At 45.3% G+C, this 20,641-nt stretch overlaps 1 protein-coding gene across 1 annotated transcript in view; it reads left to right on the top strand.

Annotated features, from left to right (window-relative positions):
- Positions 1–17,358, top strand: part of ERCC4 (ERCC excision repair 4, endonuclease catalytic subunit) — a 33,155-nt gene extending 15,797 nt beyond the window's left edge. The window contains exons 8-11 of the mRNA XM_060648544.3: positions 1,902–2,499; positions 4,820–4,912; positions 10,688–10,800; positions 13,106–17,358. Of these exons, the coding sequence (XP_060504527.1) occupies positions 1,902–2,499; positions 4,820–4,912; positions 10,688–10,800; positions 13,106–13,839 (1,538 nt within the window). The 3' untranslated portion in view covers positions 13,840–17,358. The remainder of the gene's footprint in view (positions 1–1,901; positions 2,500–4,819; positions 4,913–10,687; positions 10,801–13,105) is intronic.
- The last annotated feature ends 3,283 nt before the right edge of the window (positions 17,359–20,641 follow it).

Here is a 20,641-nt window from a genome sequence, read left to right as displayed (position 1 = left end):
ATACACATTCACCACGATTTCAATCTAGAATCCCCCGAGGAGAAAGCTAATGGGCTTTTTTTATATTCTCAGCAAGTGTCTTTCCAAAGACGTCTCAACTGTTCTATGGATCAACACTGACGTGGCCCTGAAAAAAAAAATTCCAGATTTTAGGGCCCCTCTCTTCAAGCATGAGTATACTAGTAGATTAGCATCGTAGACCAAACCCGCTAACATTTTTTTTTAAATAAAACCAGATATTTACTTTTTTTTTTAATGTGTATTTATTTTTGAGAGACAGACAGAGGCAGAGCACAAGCAGGGGAGGGACAGAGAGAGGGGGAGACACAGAATCTGAAACAGGCTCCAGGCTCCGAGCTGTCAGCACAGAGCCTTGACGTGGGGCTCGAGCCCACAAACCGTGAGATCATGACTGAGCCAAAGTCAGACACTTAACCGACTGAGCCCCCCCAGGCGCCCCAAAACCAGATGTTTAAAAAAACTAGATTTTTCTTTAGTGTATTGAGACTTTGAACTCCTATGAATCAGTAAAGGCAAGCACATAATTCTTATATGAGTAAATACGCTGGTGATATTATCTGAGAACGTATAGTACTTTGATTTAAGACTCCAAGTCATGCCTGCTCCCTTAGGAAAATTGAAAAGTACCAAGAAAAAAGAGAAAGGGAAAAATTATGCCTAGAAGCCACATTGGTGTATTTCCTCCAGGTTTTCTTTTCTGTATTTTCTGTTTCACGTTGTTAAGGTCACAGTGCAATGTAATTTCTGGATATATAATTAGCAAGTCAAATGATAACGTTCTTGAGACATATTACCACATTTGACTTCCATGAAATTTTTATGAGTTTTCATTTCTTCTAGCAATGTTAGAGCTCATCTCTTTTTCACTTAGCAGTGACTGGAGATCATATATTCGTGTGTGTGTATACATACATATGTGTAACAATTTTATTAATTTGGAGAAAAATGTTCATTTGAAATTTGGTATTTGCTAAGCTCATTGTTTTCTTTTTTTAATGTAAAAAACGTTTTTTAATGTTTATTTATTTTTGAGAGAGAGAGACAGAGCACAAGCATGAAAGGGTCAGAGAGAAGGAGACACAGAATCGGAAGCAGGCTCCAGGCTCTGAACTGTCAGCACAGAGCCCGATGTGGGGCTCAAACTCATGAGCTATAGGATCATGACCTGAGCTGAAGTCGGACTTGTAACCGACTGAGCCACCCAGGCGCCCCAAGTTCAATGCTTTCTTAATGCTTTTTCCTCTTTGGTGAATTGTCCTTCTTTTCCTTGGCCAAATTAGGGTATGTCCTCGGTTTGTATTGGCTTTTTATATATTAAAGATACTATCATTTATGATAGTTGTTTTGTAAAGTCGTTTTTCTGTCTTTAGCTTTCTTAATGCACAGTTTTTTTCTTATATAGAGTCCCTCTCAGATTATAGATATCAGTCTTGTCTGAGATATCTTCCACTGTTTTTAAGCCTAGAAAATCATCTCCATCCACAGAGATGGAGAGTAGTTGCCTTTTTTTTTAATGATTTAATATTTAACATTTGACTCAGTAATCCATTTGGAATTTATTTTGGCATATAAAATCCTCTGGAAAATTATTAATTAAAAAGAGCTTCTGTAAAGCCTCCATTATACCACGGCTAGGCTTTCCTAAGACTAAATGTTTCTGGCTTCAACTTTACTCAAAAGATTTCACTAATCCTGTCAGAGAGGGAAAGCATTTGATAAGCATCTGAGACCCTTTTTAAACAAATTGTAAATGCGCCAAGGGGTCAGATGTGTCTTCTTTGTCAGGGGAGGAGGCGAGCAGGCGGACAGAGAACGGGGGTGTGGTGGCAGTGGGGGGACACGTGAGGTAATGGTAACATTACGCTGTTTGGTAATTTTAGGTCAGGTACTGATTTGTGCAAGTGATGAGCGAACGTGTTCCCAGCTGAGAGAGTATATCACGATCGGAGCAGAGGCCTTCTTGTTGAGGCTCTACAGGAAGACCTTTGAGAGGGACAGCAAAGCCGAGGACGTGTGGGTGCAATTTAGAAATGAGGACAGTGCAAAGAGAATGGCGAAATCTCACAAAAGGCCTAAAGACCCCCACAGCAAACAGAGGGCTGCCCCCAAAGAAAGGACTCTCAAGAAGAAGAAGCGGCGGTTAACTTTAACACAGATGATAAGAAAGCCTGAAGAACCGGAAGAGGAAGGGGATGCCAAGGAAGGCTGTCCTGGAGACACGGGCAGTAGCCCAGACAGTTCCTTAGAAGAAATCAAGCACGAGGAATTTGACTTAAACTTGTCATCCGATGCCGCTTATGGAATACTGAAAGACCCGCTCACCATCATCCACCCTCTCTTGGGCTGCAGTGACCCCTACGCTCTGACAAGGGTGCTGCACGAGGTGGAACCGAGATACGTGGTTCTGTACGACGCCGAGCTAACGTTTGTTCGCCAACTTGAGATTTACCGGGCGAGTAGGCCTGGGAAGCCTCTGAGGCAAGTTATAAAGAACATGAGCTCTTTCCTCTCTCTTTTTTGATGCATGCATATATATATATATATATATATATATATATATATATATATATATATACACACATAATCTTTGTTATTGAAGTATAGCTTGACCGGTTCGATTAGTTTCAGTTGTACAACACAGTGATTGGGCAATTATATATGTTCTAAAATGCTCACCATGATAAGTGTGTTATGATATCATCGCCTATATTCCCAATGCTCTACTTTTCATCCCGTGGCTTATTTATTTTATAAGTTTGTACCTCTTCATCCCCGTCGCCCATTCTGCCCATTCTCCCCACACCCCCTCTGGCAACCATCACTGTGTTCGCTGTCTGAGTCTCTCTCTCTGTTGTTGTTTGTTCATTTGTTTTGTTTCTTTTTAGATTCTACTTATAAGTGAAATCATATGGTATTTATTTGTCTTTCTCCGTCTGGCGTATTTCGCCTAGCACACTGCCCTTGAGGTCCATCCACGTTGTGGCAGATGGCAAGATTTCATTCTTTTTCGTGGCCAAGTAATATTCCATCCGTTGAACTATTTCTGAAAGGCTCCAATTTCACAGTTCTTCAGGCTTTAACACAGACACCGCACCAGCTACACATGGATTGTCTTTAACATTCTGTTGTCATGATGGGTGGGTGGAGTTTATGAAACCTTCTTTTGCTTTCTGACCAATCTAGGAAGTTTACATATGAAGCGTGTCAGATGTCCTAGCAGAACAACAAGTCTAGGGAATGATTTGTATTCCCATTACTTACTGCCCTGCTGTTCCATACTGTGTGCCTTATGCATTGGTTGTAGCTTCTGGGGTACTGGATCTGAACAAGGCCAGAAAATCTATAATATCATAACCTCCACCAAAAATTACTGTAGTTATGACTCACCTCTGTAATTTCAATCTTCTGAAAGGTCATCCTTATAAATTTGAAGTGACTCTAAGTTACATCCACATAAAATGAAAGTGTTTGGGGAATTATTGTACCAAGTTTTCTTGAGTTTCAAGAATTAGCAGCTAAAAAAATCTAGAGAAATATCAGATTGAGAAAATGATGCCTCTCAAAGAATATAGTGTTCTGGCCCTCCAATTATCTGAAGGAAATAAACAGCAAAATTAATATCCTGAACTCAGTCTGAACCAAAAACAGAGCCAAAAGAAACCTTCCTAGCGGCTTAACTGACACAACCTTCCCGAGCAGAGATGAATGGAGCAGGTGGGTCAGAAATAACACAGGATGAAGAGATTGGACGAAGCTGGTCAAATAATTACAGGCTGGTAGATTTTTCATACTTTGCTATTGATCACCTGTGTAGATAGCTTGTTCGCTGTAAAGTTCTCTGTTGCCTGAGAATGGAACAGTGTGATATTTGAAAACAAAATGTGAGAATTGGAAGGGACCTTGGGGTTCCACTGGTCTCCATCAGTGGGAAACTGAGGCCCAGAAGTGATGAGTTACTTGCCCGTGGCCATGTCGCACTTCTGGGGGACAGCTGAGGTCTCTGGACTCATTGTCCAATGGTTTTTTTTTGTATGTTTTTTTGTTTTTGAGCTGTCCACACTTCAAAGAAAGATAACCTAGGAGTATGATGTCTGGAAGAAAAGTTGAGGACTGAAAACCTCCGGTAAAAGGTGAAGAAGGAGGACAGACGAGGTGCTTAATTCAGCCTCTTAGCAACAAACAAGATAGGAAAGCTGCCCTTCCTAAGAGAAAATAATATATCAAATTACTGTCTTGAGGCTGATAGCATCCATATGTCTTCCATGCCCATGTGTTTATATAAAACGTGCACTGACTCGGTTCTGTTAAGACATGGGTAAAAAAGAACCGAGAAGGAAGATAAAGGTCATATAGATTTCATGTGTTTATTTCTCACTGGCATGAACTTTCACAAGCTGCGTTTTATAACTAGCAGCCAGCTTTTCAAATTATCGTTTGGCAGAGGGGTAAAGAGAAAAGTGACAAAAGAGAAGCCGCCGAGATTCTGTGTTTTCTGATTTGTTTATACTTCTGAGGCAAGACTTACTCTCTCCCTCTAGTTATATTTCAGTGTTTACCTAAACTCTGTTCCTCCTTTCTGTGAAGGGGGCAAAAAAATGTGGTAATGAGACTTTTAACAGGTGGGGGTTTAGGCAGCTTCGTTTTTAGGTGTGTGATTAATGGAACCTTTTATTCTTGGTCAAATATTTATTATTGCAGCCCTCTAGGTTGCTGATTTCAAATGCTGTGCTGTGCTCTTCCTTTTAGGGATTAAAAATTATGTTTTTACAGCCTAAAAGAGTTCTGTTTTAACTGGCAGGGTTTACTTTCTTATATACGGAGGCTCAACAGAGGAACAGCGCTATCTCACCGCTTTGCGGAAAGAAAAGGAAGCTTTTGAAAAACTCATAAGGTAATAATACATGGAAATTTTCAAGGTCTAGGGGCTTCTCTGAGTGGAGGCATAGCATAATCACCCTCAGGAGGGATGGAGAGGGGGAGACCCTGGGAGGATCGCGTCAAGATAAACCTGTGGTCCGCTTCATCCCTGGGGTACGTTCACCTTTCTTCTTTTTCCCCCGTCTCGGGTTGCCTTTCGATGGTTTGACAGAATATTGGAAACGTGGAGAGACCTGCTTCTCTGCTTGTAAAGACGTGCGACGCAAAACACCAAAAATACAGCTCGACCGACTACTTTCCTAAGAAATAACGTTCTTAAATTTCCCATACCCCCATGCACGAGATTTCTCCTTTGCCTTGGAGTGATGATTTAGTTCCTCCTTGTAAAATTTCCATGGTCTGGGGGTGGGTGACTGCCTTCCCTTTGGCCGGGAAATGCTTTTACAACCCAGTCACTTCAGATCACCAGCAGTAGAATCACCCCAGGAAGATATTTTTTTTGACGGTGTGACATTTACCCAAACATTTGTGTATGAGTTTTAGGACGAGCGTCTGGCAGCGTGCCGAATCCAAATTGAAAATGCTCTTCTGTGTAACATAAGGCAGATGTTCTAAGTGAGGTATGCACAAACCAGTCAGCTACCTTTTACCCCCCTAGGTCCTGGGGAAATCTGATAACCTCGCACCAGAGGATGCTGTCCAGGAGGTGGCAGCTTGGTGAGGGAAGATGGGCCACATGATCTCTTAGGGGCCTCAAAAGCCAGGGCAGGGGCCTCAAAAGCCAGGGCAGGGGCTGGACAGGGCATCCTCGAGCTGAGCCAGAGAAAAGGCTAGAGTGGAGGAGACCGTGGCTTGGACTGACCAATCGTCCAAGCCTCAGACATTGGCAGTGTATCAGTGGCAACGAGAGGGCGGAAATCATTGTCACTGGCTATCAGCCCACCAGGGCTCCCCACAGAATTTCACAATGGACAGCCTTCCTCTAATACTGGCTGTGGGCTCTCAGTATACACGTAAAATGTCCCCAAACCCCACTTCCTCTGGGGCATGCTTTCTTGGAAACGGGTGCTTACTGAATCCGTGCCACTGGGTCCCTGTGGAGGGGCTCAGCTCGTTACATGGGCAGTACCCTTCCCCCCCGCCAAATCCTCTGTGAATACAATGTGCTTTGGCCTGGATTCTTCCAGCTTCTGGCCAGTCCTTTCAGCCTATGAAAGTATTTTCTATTAACAGGCTCTGTGGGATGGTTTATATGCGTGTACTTATGTTTTTTGGCAAAATATTTCAGAAAGTGTGACAACCAACCAGGTATTCAACAGGCTGCCTCTTCCTGTCCAAAGCTTTTAGCGTTTCTTCTGTGCCTTCTAGACCCTCTCTCCCCCACGACTCAAAACCGCCAACAGACATGTACCGGGCATCTCTGAGGTGCCAAGCCCTGTGCCACTAGGAACATGCTGTAGTCACAGCAGTGCCGGAAGTCCCTGCGCTGCTCGAGCTCATCCTCTGGTGGGAAAGACGAGCGTTAAGTGACCATGAATATTACACTAAGTGGACCTGCATGGAGCCCGGCCACAGTGGTGAAAGAACAGGGTGTGGTAGTGGGTGCCAGAGAGACCAGGCCCGGTGTGGGGACAACGGGTGGCTTCGCTGGAGAGGTGACGCGTAAGCCGACGCGTGAAGAATGTGCCCTAGGTGCTAAGACGACAGGGCGGAGAGGAGTGTGCGTGAAGGCGCCGAGATACAGGAAGCCCTGGTGAGGATCGAGAACGTGACTGTGGAGGCAGTGAGACAGCACCGAAGCGTTCTAAGTGGGAAGTCTATTTTTAGAGGCGCTCTCTGGCATCAAACTGGGGAAGGGATGGAACAGGGAAACGAGTCAGGAGAAAAGGTGGTAGCCAAGATTAGGCTGATGAGGAGAAGGGAACAGATTTCAGAGATTTGCAGATGCTGTTCCTTCACTCTTCTTAAAACATCCTCTGCCCAAGCGTGCTCTGGTTGATGGTCACCAAGTCCCAAATGAGCACGTAGAGCTAAGACCATTCAGATTAGGTTACTGGCGTTCGTGTGAAGGTCCGCGAGACCCTCCTCAGATTCGGGGATTGACCCGAAGGACCCACGAGAGCCAGAAAACACTGGTATACTCCCAGTCATGGTTTGTTACAGCAAAAGGATACAGATTAAAATTAGCAGAGGGTAAGAACCCATGTGGCACAGTCCAGGAAAAACCAGGCGGAAGCCCCCAGGTGTCCTCTCCCCGTGGAGTCACATAGATGTGCTTCATCCTCCCAGCTGCGGAGAGTGACAGCACATGCTAAGGGTTGTCAACGGGAAGCTGACCAGAGCCTTGGGGCCCCGAGTTTTTACTGGGGATCAGTCACGTGAGCACAGAGTACCCATCGTGATTGTAGTTCTCCAGCCCCCCAGAGCAAAAGCAGGTATTTACACCACATCAAGTTAGCATAAAGCATCTGATCAGACCGGGGCCAGGTGGCCCCAGGCCTCCTGTGTGCAAAACCCTTGATGAGGCAGACGATTGCAAGGGTTCAGAGCTCAACTCCCAGAAGCTGGTCAAGGGCCAGTCCTCAGGAGACTGGGCCTTTCCTGCAGCGGCGTAGCCACAGGAGCCTGGTGGGATGTGGGGGTGGGGGAGAAGGCCTGAGCGGGTGAGGTTTTGTGCTCCAGGCTGCCTCTTGTCGAACACATCAGGGAACCTCATCTAGAAAAGAGTCCTTTTAGTAGATTGTAGCAAGCTGCCGGGGACCCCGGGCCATTCGTATTTTGGAGCGAGCCTCCACATCAAAGGGCTCGGTGATAAGCTGTGGGTAAGCCTGGCACGTCCTAGAAACCAGCCGGCAGAATCTGGAATACGGACTGTCCCCTGCCTTTCCGTCTACATGATCATTTCCATATCAGAGTTTAATGTAATTTTATCTGTGGTCCAGCCTAATCTCCTAACTCAATGGTGGTTGTCTACTTATTAGAAGTTAGATCTTCCCATATTACACAGCAATCAGGAAGTTACACCATCTAGACTCTCAAGATATTTACTTTCCCAGAAAACTTGGGGAATTTGAGAAGTGTTTGTTTTGAAAAGGAAAATATATATGAGGTGTGGTGCTGAAAGAGCATTTGCACTGAGCCCGCACTGAGAAATTTAATGTGAGAAAAAGACAATGTGCTTTTGCCAGGACCTCCGTGGGTGATGTCGTAAGAATAAAAGCAGTGCTACTATTTAAAACAACCAGAAAGGAATGAATCCCGCAAACTGGCAGTGAACAGATGGCTTGTCTGGGCAAGATCAGTGGGTTACCGATGACAGGAGAGAAAAAAAAAAATGGCACTCCTAAGTATTGATAATAAAACGCTCCCCGGGTAGAAAGATTGGCCGTAACGTTCGGAGTAGACATAGTTTGGAGAGGTCACTGCTTTGCAAAGGCGGGGGTGAGCTTATTTGAATAGCTCGTGATCCCAAAGTGAGTTAGCGTGAAGGCCAGAATGCGTGCCCGTTGGAAGAGACATACGGTTCAGCACCTCCTCCCTACATCATCACGTTATACAAGCTATTCAAATATCATTAAAGATGCTGAAGTAAAAATAAGGAACCTCAGTACTTTAGATTAAGTGGGAAGAGGGGTCTGCACTTGTAATTATTTTCTCTCTGTCATATGGAACTTGGGTAATCATGCTAAATGTTGAAGGCGAAGGAGCGAATGTTTATAATTATGGCAGATTTCTGTTCATTTGAGGGAGACTTCTGATTTTCCTCCCAATCCAGGCTTCATTTCAGGAGCTTATTTTTTCTCAGATTCCATTTGCTGTTATGCTGTACAACATTTCACGGTAAACTGGCTGTTTTTATAGAACGATAGTCATTGAAACCCTCGTGGAATCCTTTGAAGGCAAATCTCTAGTGTTTTAGCATTATCATGGATAATTAAGGGGTGAACTTACCACATTATAAGAAAAGTAGAATTATAATAACAACTAACCTTTTATAATGCTTTTTATATGCCAAGGGCTATTCTGAGTACTTTACATGTATTGGATAATCCTCCTAACGTGCCTCTTTTAGGGTAGGTTTTATTATTGTCCCCGTTTTACAGATGAAATTGAGGCACAGAGCCATTAAACTACTTGCCTGAGACCACACAGCCAGTGAGTGGTTTCAGATTCCACAAAATACGGGTTCGTACGCTAACCCACTATGCCGCTCACAGACTACAAATTAATCAGAAAATTGGGATGCCCCCATGTGTGATATGTAGCGTAACCAGTAAAGTAAGTGGAAATAAAGAAAAAAAAATCCCTACTATTAATCCCAAATGTTAAAGAAAAAGAAGTCAACGAGCAATTATTTTTCTGAATAGATTGCTCTTTGTCCTCAACTAGAGTCTAGTAGGTGTCACGGATCCGTAACGAGTGGCTGTTGGGGCCACGGCCACTGCCAAGCTGATTTCAGCAGGGCCACGGTGGACACTGACTTTGAGAAAAATAGGAAAAATGGAACTGGTACTGTGGCCGCCCCCTTGTGCCATTTAGCTATAAAACGTTGTACTAATAATAACTTTGTATATTGTTTCAAAGGGTATATATAGGATTTAAAATCGTAATTTCTGTTCTTTGGTGGTAGCTCGTAGTGGCTAAAACATCACTTATCCAGAGTTGGTCGCAAAATTGGTCCATCTGGTTTTATTTCCCTTAACTGGAAAATCTTTGTTGTTTCAGCCCTTCCTGAAATTATTAGTGAGTACTAAATATCCCCCTTCTGTTTCACCTTACGCCGCGCTCTGTGACCGCCGTTGGTCAGTGCCGCTGTTGTTTCACCCTCGCTCTGTTTTCTCGACTCCGTTTCTACGAGGGAGGAGACCCGGCTTTGGGCATCCTTTCTGCCGTTCCCGGCACCAGTCAGACGCACAGCGCTTGCTGGCTCATGAATTGACTATAACCGACTTCATTGGTTCTGAAAAATACGACTGTGGCAAACCTGGTCCGCTCTTTCTTTGGTCATTGAGGATTGTAGTTCCTGACCACAAACCTTAGTTATGATAGTTCGGTCCTGTCCGTCGACCAGCTGTGAGATACTGAGCTACCTCGAAGACAGGATTTGTTGTGTAACCATATTTAAATCCAAAGCACCTAGCACAGCAGGGAGGAGCACTCCGGAAAGGTTTTTCAGCAAATGCACGAGTGAATGAATCCGTGCTGCTCCGTTGTCTCACCTGAGATGTCGATCTTTGTGTTGAATCTCTGTTGGAAATTTGTATTACTCTGGATTGTCTTGTAAAATTGCAAGTATTTAATGGGGCTCCCACCTGTTTTTTTTTAAATCAAAGTTGTATCATCTGTGCTTTCATTTTCTTAATCACTGATTTTTAACATTTCTACCTATGATTTACTCTGAAAGTATTGGAACATAAGTGGCTTGCATTATTTTTAACGCTCAGAAACGCATTAGCACATTTTTATAAAAAATCTCCATCTCTCTGTGGCATTTTTTACATGCTTATTTCACGTGTCAGAGTGCTTGAAGGACGCACAGAATGGAAACTAAACAACAGATTTTGTGACTCCGAAAGATCAGAAGTAGCACCCAACCAAGAAACTCTTTTCTCCTTCCTTTGCCCGTTGTTCGTCCGTGTGTATTTACTGTGCTTGCTGGTCTAACATATTTCTTGTGTTCTCTTTGCCACTATAGTCACGCAGATCATTTTCTTATAATGTATGGAAATTTAAAATCTGGAATTTTGAAATTAGTTGAAACAAATGTTTAAAATATCTTCCGCCCCAGGGAGAAGGCTAGCATGGTTGTGCCTGAAGGGAGGGAAGGGAGAGATGAGGGGAACCTGGACCTGGTGAGAGGCTCCGCGTCCATAGGCTCGCCCACCGACACGCGGAAAGCAGGTGAGTCCTGCCCTTTGCTGGGCACCCCCGTCGCCTGTAAAGGAGGCTGTGGGTTTCCAGAGCTTCTCCGCAGAGGTGAGGTTTTTCTCAGCAACCTCGTACAGGTGGCTGCCTGCTCCCATACCCAGTGCCCGCGCTGACATTTGCTAACCATGTGTCCCTCCCGGGCCGTTGGCTGCTCATCTGTAAAATAAGGGGGCTGTGCTCCAGGCGCCCCAACCTCGGAATCCGTCACGCCCCGGCATTGCTCGCAAATGTGATTGGCTGAGATACAGAACTCAAGGAACCTGTACAAGTGGCAATTAGGTTCTTACCTTCACCCAGAGAAGCCGGTTTACCTCACAGGTAGGCAGGAGCTGTGTGGGGCACGTCCCCACTTCTCTTCCTGCGTCCACGTGTTGCTTCTTGGCACGTCTCCAGATCCCGGGTGTGTGGCGCCCTCATTGCGGTCTGCGCTGTGGCATGCCAGCAAAAGCTGCTGAATTCCGAGTGCGGTGTGACCCAAGAATAACCCTGTCCCCCTCCCCAAGTCCCCATTTGCCCCTGGCGGTGGCTGCTGCCAGCCAGGTGGCATGAGGAAAGCAATATGACTGAGTTGACTTAGCGTCCAGAGCGGGATCAGTTAGAGCAGCAGGACTCCAGACGTCAGGGTCCTCGGGAATAACCTCAGAGGCTTGTCAGAGCTGCGGATCCACAGGCCCCCCTCCATGGAAATTCTGACTCAGTGAGTCTGGAATGGGATCGGCCTCTCAGGGCCTCCTGATAGGAGTGATCCCGGGACCCTACTTTGGGAAACCTGGCCTCAGAGCATCTATATCTTTTTTGAAGAAGATTCTCGTTGACTCAGATAGGCTGCTGACATTTCATGCAGAACTACCGAACATCAGCCATACGAAGGAAGTGAGATTTGAGCACGTAGATGCCACGCAGAACGCTGTTTACAGAAGTCTGTCCTTCTGAGTTCAGTCCTCCAGGCCCTCCAGCTGCCATAACAACTTGCCAGAAATCCAGTGGCTTGAAATAGTATACATTTTTTTGAATGTTTATTTATTTTTGAGAGAGAGAGAGAGAGTGCACAAGTGGGGGCGTGTTGCAGAGAGAGAGGGAGACACAGAATCAGAAGCAGGCTCCAGGCTCTGAGCCATCAGCACAGAGCCCAATGCGGGGCTCAAACCCCTAAACTGTGAGATCATGACCTGTGCCGAAGTCGGACGCTTAGCTGACTGAGCCACCCAGGTGCCCCGAAACATATATATTTATTATCTTATGATTATTTTCTTCAAATTCTGGAGTCCAAATGGGTTTCACTGGGCTAAAACCAAAGTATAAGCCAGCTGTGCCCCTCCCACAGGCTCCAGGGGAGACCCCATCTCCTTGCCTTTTCCACCTTCTAGAGGCACCTGTGCTCCTTGGCTCCTGGCCCTTCCTCCACCTTCAAAGACAGCGCCTCTGACCCTGACCTTCCTGCTTCCCTGTTTCACTTGTAAGGACCCTTGAGGTGGGCCTGGGTAATCCAGAATAATCTCCCAATCTTGAGATCCTTAATTTAGTCACATTTGCAAAGTCCCCTTTGTCACGTAAAGTAATATATTTACACATTCCTGGGATTAGGATGCGGGCATCTTAAAGGGGCCACCATTCTGCCTACAGGAGCCCCTGGTCCTTCCGGGTGTAGTCCTTCAGCCAGCATCCTTAGCACCCACCTGCGATCTCATTAGAAACACGGTGTCTTAGGCCCTACCCCAGACCCTCTGAACACAGAACCGCCTTTAACTTGCTCCCAGGCTGTTCTGTGCGCATTCAAGTGTGAGAAGTTCTGATCTACCGGCTTACGGTTTTTCCCAGCTTCTTCCATTTTCACACCTCCGGACTCACTGGTACAAGCACTAACAGCTCCAAAGGTTCTCACAGCAGCTTATAAGGCAGTTTACTCAGCGAGCCTTTTTAGGCATCTAGTACGTGCCGGACTCTGCGGTGGGAATCAGGAGTAGAGTGGGGCCGTGTGCAACCATCAGGGACCGTTCTTAGAGGGGCAGAGAGAAGGCAACAGTGAACGCTGGTGTTCGGGAGTCATTTGTGACTTTTCCTTTTAACTCTGTTCAGTTTAAGAGAAAATCGCTTTTAGTGACTCTGTAAACAGACCTTTCTGAAAATAGAGAAAAAGGAGGAATAAGCATGGGTTATTATATGACAGCGGATCCGAGGTTAGCAGCAGCAACCCAGATTTTAAACTTTAGTTGTTCGGCTTCGTCCTTGAGAGTTCTTCCTCAGTGACATCACTTACCGTGCCACCTTTTGTTAACAGGTGGCCAGGAGCAGAACGGTACACAGCAAAGTATAGTTGTGGATATGCGTGAGTTCCGCAGCGAACTCCCATCCCTGATCCACCGTCGGGGCATTGACATTGAACCGGTGACGCTGGAGGTCGGAGACTACATTCTGACTCCAGAAATGTGCGTGGAGCGCAAGAGCATCAGTGATTTGATTGGCTCTTTAAACAACGGCCGCCTCTACGGCCAGTGTATCTCCATGTCCCGCTACTACAAGCGCCCAGTGCTCCTGATCGAGTTCGACCCCAGCAAGCCCTTCTCGCTCACTTCCCGAGGTGCCTTCCACCAGGAGATCTCCGGCAATGACGTCAGTGCCAAGCTCACCCTCCTCACGCTTCACTTCCCCAGACTCCGGCTTCTCTGGTGCCCCTCCCCCCACGCCACCGCCGAGCTGTTCGAGGAGCTGAAACAGAACAAGCCGCAGCCCGACGCGGCCACGGCCATGGCCGTCACGGCGGATTCGGAAACCCTCCCGGAGTCAGAAAAGTATAATCCGGGTCCCCAGGACTTCTTGTTGAAAATGCCAGGGGTAAATGCCAAAAACTGTCGCGCCTTGATGCACCACGTTAAGAACATCGCAGAGCTGGCGAGCTTGTCGCAAGACAAGCTGGCGGGTATTTTGGGCAACGCCTCGAACGCGAAGCAGCTCTATGACTTCATCCACACCCCTTATGCCGAGTTTGTGTGTAAAGGCAAAATGAGAAAGTGAAGGAGGGCGGCCGTTTTCTCATCCCGTGACTGACTTCCAGCCACCCTGTACCGGAATGAACAGACCGAGATGAATCACAAGCTCAGAATTCCGCTCTCTTCAGCACCTGACGACCTCGCAGTCCACTTCTGGGGTCAGCGGACCACAAGCCCAGATGCCCCTCTGGACTTTGTGTCTAGGCACTGATTTTAACCTTCCCATGCCGGCCCGCCTCCCTCCCTGCGCCGTCAGGGCCAGAGGCAGCGTGTCCCGCTCTTCGGTCGGGAGTCAGAATCAGGCGAGGCGTCCTGTGGGGGCTTATAGGAGGCCGCTCTTGACGCAAGCAGCGATTTATGTTTCCCACGCAGGCCGATAAGACACGCTATCACGTCCCTGCCTTCTTTGTTCAGGACGGGCCCCCGGAACGCCGAGAAGGAACCTTGTCTGCCATTCCTCGCCAGTCCTCACCCTCTTTTCCACAAATACGCGCTTCCCCTTTTAAGAAAAACCCATGGGGACTTCCTCGTACTGACGTAAGACGTAAGATGGCGCCCGTGAAACTAGCCGGTTCCTCATCCCCCGAATGTGTGTGACGCGTACCAGAACTCGACTGTGCAAAGCCAGCAGCTTTAAAACGTGAGATGAATTGTTCCCTGTTTCCAGAATTTGATGGTGAAGGAGCGCTGAGGACGCGCCCTTGTGCAGACATCTCACCTCCTGAATCGCAGAGATCTCCAAGCCCAAAGGGCTCATTAGAGTCTCTTAAGACTTCCTCTTTCCCCCCAAGCCTCTCCCCACACGCCTGAGACCACCAGCGCCACATCCTCTCCACGCGCAGCGTCAGCCCACCCTCTGCTCCCCGCTTCTGTCCCTGGGCCAGCGTGCTCGCTGCCGTCTGTGTGAGGACTCACGACGGACAAGCAAACGGGTGGCCCCCCCGAGTCTTTAAGATTGGGTTTCCTTCTTGGAGTGGAGATAAAAGAAGTACAAGTAAATGGAAGATCGGCGCATAGACTATCTAAGAGTTCTAGAGAAATTTACACACTTAAAAATTCACAAAGCCATCTCCTTCTCAAACCTTCCGATTGAGTTAGGTTAGCTTTTTACTGAGGTGCACATACAGGACATTCATAGCATCTTTGTGCAGTTTTTAAACTTTTCTATTTCAGCTTTACTAAGGCATTATTCACACATCTAGTAACGAGTAGTAAATTTTCTACCTCAAGAGCTGATGCGGGCGTAGACAGCAGTGCCGCCAGCCACACCGCACAGTTTCGCGTTTTCCGCGTCGGCCATGTTTTCGTTTGTCACAGTGTTTGAACTCCGAGTGGACGCGGGAGCATCGAACAGAGAGTGGTCTTCGTCTCCACAGACGTTCTTTCCACCAGCCTTTCCACTCATGTTGACGTCTCCATCCCTCCATATGTTAACACTTGTTGATAAGGTTAAAGCAGACGTGGATTTCCAGCTCTCTGCCAGGGTAGGACAAGAATGAATTGAGAGAGATCAAGGAACCGTGTCCTTACATGGAACCGTGTACAGTGATCTGAGGAATGGAGAAGACGACAGGAAACAAAAATTAGTTTAAGGTAGAATAAATAGTTGGGCTACTCATTTTTTTCCCCCAGAGTTAAAAATACACCCTTGAGGGGCACCTGGGTGGCTCACTTGGTTAAGCGATCGACTTTGACTCAGGTCATGATCTCGCGGTCCTTGAGTTCAAGCCCCGGGTCGGGCTCTGGGCTGACACCTAACAGCCTGGAGCCTGCTTCATATTCTGTGGCTCCCTCACTCTCTGCCCCTCCCCTGCTCACACTGTGTCTGTCTCTCTCTCTCTCTCTCTCTCTCTCAAAAATAAATAAACATTAAAATAAATATACACCCTTGAGAATAGAACACAAAATGTTGAGAACATTCTGTATTTCTTTAAGAGTCCAGTCAGAGTTAAAAGTACATTAAAATAGACATCCCGCACCAAATGGAAATGGCTATTAACAATTTTTCTTCACCCAGTTCTAGCTCTTCTGCTTGTGGCAGATGAAATTGCTATTTTTGTTTTCTTCTTGTGTAATCCCACCTGCCTTATTTTGTTCTTCCATTACATAAAAGGCAAATCCGAACATAGCACATTTTTTGATGTGGGTTTCCCTCCGATAGAAGTCTTCAGAAATAAGCCCTAGTCCTAAATCTACCATTTTAAACAGCCCTTGTTATCTAGTCCCACATAGATAACAGTCTTAATTGTATTCAGAGCGCTGTTGTCTCCCTGCTCTGATTCTGTCATTTGCTGTTGCACCTACCGGACCCTTGAAGACAGGCAGGCGTGCTGCCTCACGTGTATTTAATTTATGGACGATAGTTTCTAATGAACTCGAACGTGCTCGTTGTAGACACAAGTCTCCCGCTGCCACTTCCCGTTCCCACTAAGGAAATACATCTTAATGTGTGTCCAGTTGTGGGGAGACTTCAGCACAACCATCGTGTATTCACTTTTATCACATTCTTTGACACATTTTTACAACCTGAGACTCTTGGCAAAGGACTAATGCATGAGTTTGCAAAACTAACGTATCGCTTTATTTTCCAGCATCATATTGTTACCTTTGCCTTTTTTTCCTTTCGAAATAGTAAATATCTAGTTCACTTATGAACTCACGCTTAGCTTTTTTCCAAACCTTTTTTAAAAACCTGAGATCAGCATTATACTATTTTTTTAGCTTTTTTGCATAAAAAAAATCAGCACGTATGAAATAGGAGAGAGAGCACTTTGACTGAAAATAATTGTCCCATCCATGCATCCATCGGGACACAGAGGGTTAAGTCTAGATTTGGTTGTGTTGAGGTAACAGAGTATAGAATTAATAAATGGCCTCCAGCAAGAAAGCCTACCCCGAAGTCAGTCCAAAGAAGTGGGTGGGGGCAGAGAGACAGTGTTGTTAGTCTTTGCTTTTGTTTTTCAAGCATAATTTGATTTTCCTCTGGCTCAGAAAACTTCTTTAGGGAACTTCTCTTCTCTTTTGTGTTCAGTTTAGCCCAGAAACATCCTCCTAAAACCCAGCAGTTTAGGAAAGTTCTTTTCTCAGTCTTAAATACATTCAAATGTATCCAGACTTCAACACGAGTTGTCATTTTTCTTAATTATTTTGCTTTCTATTTTGGTTTATTGCTACTTCCTGCCCAATTCTGAACTTCAGTACTTAACTGTCTTTATCCACAGGTTTTTAGTGGGTCACACCCCTGCTGTTTTTTTTTTTTTTAATTTAAGGTTATGTAAGCCAAAAGGGAGACTGATTCATATCAATTTGTAACAAGAGGCGTGTGTGTGTGTGTGTGTGTGTGTGTGTGTTTAATAAAATGTGTATTTATTCAGTGTTTTCCTCAGCATTCTGTGGGCAAAATAAAAATAACAATGTATAGTGAAAGGACATGTGTTCCCAGCGGGTAGTTTTTACCAACATGTTGGTAACTATAATCAGAAACGAAGACAATATGTAACGTGCTTTCTTTTTTGTTGTGCACAATAAATGATTGCAAACCCCAGCTTCTGCGTTTGACTTGCGTGACAAACCCACTTTCTAAGGCTGCAGCACATTTTTCTTTTCAGTTATTTTTCCTTTACTGCCTTTTATTTTGTGCGTATTTCCTTAAGGAGTGGGGGAGAAAAAGAGTATTCTTCTGAAAACACTCGTTTGTTGACGTGTAATGAATATGTGCTAAGCACGATGCCTGGAACATCTTAACTCAACAGAGAGATTAATTTCCTGCCGCCCCTGACTCATAAGTTCTTGTTCCTTCAGCGTCAGAGTTGAAAGTAAATAATCCTTGCGACACATCTAGAATTTATTATAACCTCTTATGTTTAATTATTATTTAATTAGCTTACTAATTGGCTCATCTTGAGGATTTCGTTATTTTCATTTCCGTCTTAAAATGTAGAACCGATCCCTTTGTAACAAGGCATAAAACAGGTTATTTTGCAAAATGTTTTAATATTGGAATAAAGACTGGTAGAATAATTAACCCTTTTTTAGTAGTAGTGATTTAATTCAATTCACATTTACTGAGCCCTTGTGCATGATCTCTTTTCATCACAAAGACAAAGGTGCTATTATTTAAAAGCCTCTTTTACGGTGGGGGAACTGAGGAGCAGAGAGGTTAAGTCATTTGCCCAGGGTCACCCAGCAGTAAATGATGGAACCTTGATTTGAACTCAAACAGTCTGACTCCAGAGCCCATGCTGAAACAATGGTGATGAGTGGTGTGGGGAAAGAGGTTTGTGCCCACTTTCAAATATTTCATTACAAATATGTCACAGAGAAAGCAAATTGGTTTGTTTTCATGCCTCTCTTAGTTAATAGTTTCAAAAGCAAGTATATAAAATTTGAAAAAAGGTCAGAGATTACTGAGCTGGATGATGTCGGGGCTCCTGGCTGGCTTAGTCATTGGAGCATTCCACTCTAGATCTTGGGGTTGTGAGTTCAAGCCCCACGTTGGGCTCCATGCGGGGCATGAAGCCTACTTAAAAAATAAAATAAAGTAAAAAAGAGCTGGATGTTGTCCAGACGCATATGCTCCCTGGGGATTATCTGATTTTCCATGGCTGTGTACCTCTTACTATTTCACAACTTTATGAGACTAGAGGTTAACTTGTAGAAAACCTGAAAGCAATACAAGCCATTCCTGTTCAGTAGTGTTGCAAGGTTATTGCCTGGTGAGACATGAACCAGTGCTACATTCATTAGCAACTTTATTTCCGCATTCATCTGACCAGCTACCAATCTCTGGGTCTTTAATTTTCCTTCAAATCAGTCTTAACATCTAACTGGTTTCCTCGTGCATTGAATCTAATAAAATCTTTGACCCCTTTTGTTGTTGTTTCTATTTGTATGAGAGCCACGTTTCTAACTTTCTGAAAAAATCATGCTTTGCAAATGGTGTTGCCAACATGAGCTTCCATATGACGATAAAACCGTGTTTCCAGCCTCAATCATCCCCAAATTGCACCTTGTAAACTAGAAGATGGGTAATATACATATGCATATGTTTAAGAACTGTGGTTTGATAACTAAGATGTTAATACTACAGACTATAAGTGGATCAAATTTAAGAACTATAGACTCATTTTAAGATGCTCTGTGGACCCCTGTTTCTCTGTTTACAAAAGCTTAACTGAATGTTTCATCTCAGCTCTGTTTCCCTACAGCCCCTGACTATGAGTGTTCGGGAGACTGATTCATGAATGAGAAAGAAGAGGAATTTTAGATATTCCCAAGGATCCATTTGCCCTACAAAGATATTTCTACATGAAAAGAACAGTGCTCCCCAAGGGCCTGGGAGACAGGTAAACAAAATCAGTTTGTGATTTCCACCAAGGGAGTTTCCCGGGATTCATGAAAACAGTAAATAGACCAGGTCTGATGGAACGGCAGTGGCACAGTATATTTAAGATGATGATCTTTGGGGACCCTTTTCCAACAGAATTTGGTGTCAGTGCGTGCCTTTCACTGAGAGATTTGCTTCTCTGTGCAACTTTGTTTCTGGGCAGGGGGACGCCCAACCGAAGCTCAGGGAAGAAGATAGTTCAGTAGACTAAGAGAAGCATGACTGGGCAGGTTTGTTTTCGTTTTCAGCGTAAGGCGTTTCCTGCAGAGGGCAGAGGGCCAGCTCTGGGTTCGATGCCGTAACAGCACATGCCATCAAGGGACATTCAGCCTTGCAGTGAAGGCAAGTCAGAGAAAGAACCCAAGCGACTAAAACAACTCAGATGCACGAGAGAAGTAGAAGTGCTTTGGAGGTCAGAGGAAGATGCCGCATCTGGCTGTAGGGATCTAGAATGGCCTCAGAGGGAAGGGCGGAGCATGCATGTCCATGTGCAAGAGCTTTAGCAAAGACATGGAGAAAATGGTGGTGTTTAAAAGAAGGAGTCGAGAACGGCAGAGTTGGGGCAATTCGCTGGAGACATATCCTAGGGGTCTCAAGTGCTAGGCTCAAGGCGTTCTTATTTTCGTAGAAAAAGAAATGCTCAAATAAGGGAAGGGCGTGAGCAAGAAGTCTGTTTTACAACTGCAGCCTGGGAGTAGCGAGTTTGAAATGGAAATATTAATTGAGCACTTACAGTGTGCCAGATATTTTAGGTACGTCCTCACGCCCTGAAGCAGGGAACATCCCTGCTTTGGTAATGGGGCCGGTAAGATTGAGAGAGCAAGAATTGAAAGTCACAGAGGAAATAAGCAGCAGAGGCGGGACTCAAACTCCACGGCCCCCTTTCCTTCTGCGGTCCCTTTCTACCTAGAAGGAAGGACTGGAGGTGGAAAGGCCATTCAGAAGGCTTTGTAATAACCCAAGGAATAGAGAATGACAGCCAGAACGAAGATTATAGCTTTGGAAATGGAAAGAAGGACAGAAATTGAATAGGCATTGAAGGGGAATGGCAAAGAAAGTCAATGCCAGGGAGTCTAAACACTTGCCTTTAAGCCCAGGCTCAGAAAATGATGATGCCTTGAACAGAACCAAAGAGGACCCAGCCGTGTTGGAAAGAAAATGAAGTTCTGGGGGTTTTTTTGTTGTTGTCATTAAAGTTTATTTATTTATTTTGAGAGAGAGTGAGAGCAGGGGAGGGGAGGGGCAGAGAGAAGGGGAGAGACTGAATCCCAAGCAGGCCCCATGCCGCCAGCACAGAAGCCAGTGCGGGAGTCGAACTCATGAACCGCCAGATCATGACCTGTGCCTAAACCAAGAGTCAGATGCTCAACCGAATGAGCCACCCAGGTGTCCCAGGCTCAGAAAACGATGATGCTGTGAACAGAAACAAAGAGTCTGCAGA

The sequence above is a fragment of the Panthera onca genome, chromosome E3 (assembly GCF_046562875.1).
Source record: "Panthera onca isolate mPanOnc1 chromosome E3, mPanOnc1 haplotype 2, whole genome shotgun sequence".
NCBI lineage: Eukaryota > Metazoa > Chordata > Mammalia > Carnivora > Felidae > Panthera > Panthera onca.
The sequence above is the reverse complement of the archived record's forward strand: the minus strand, read 5'-3'. Positions and strand labels throughout refer to the sequence as shown.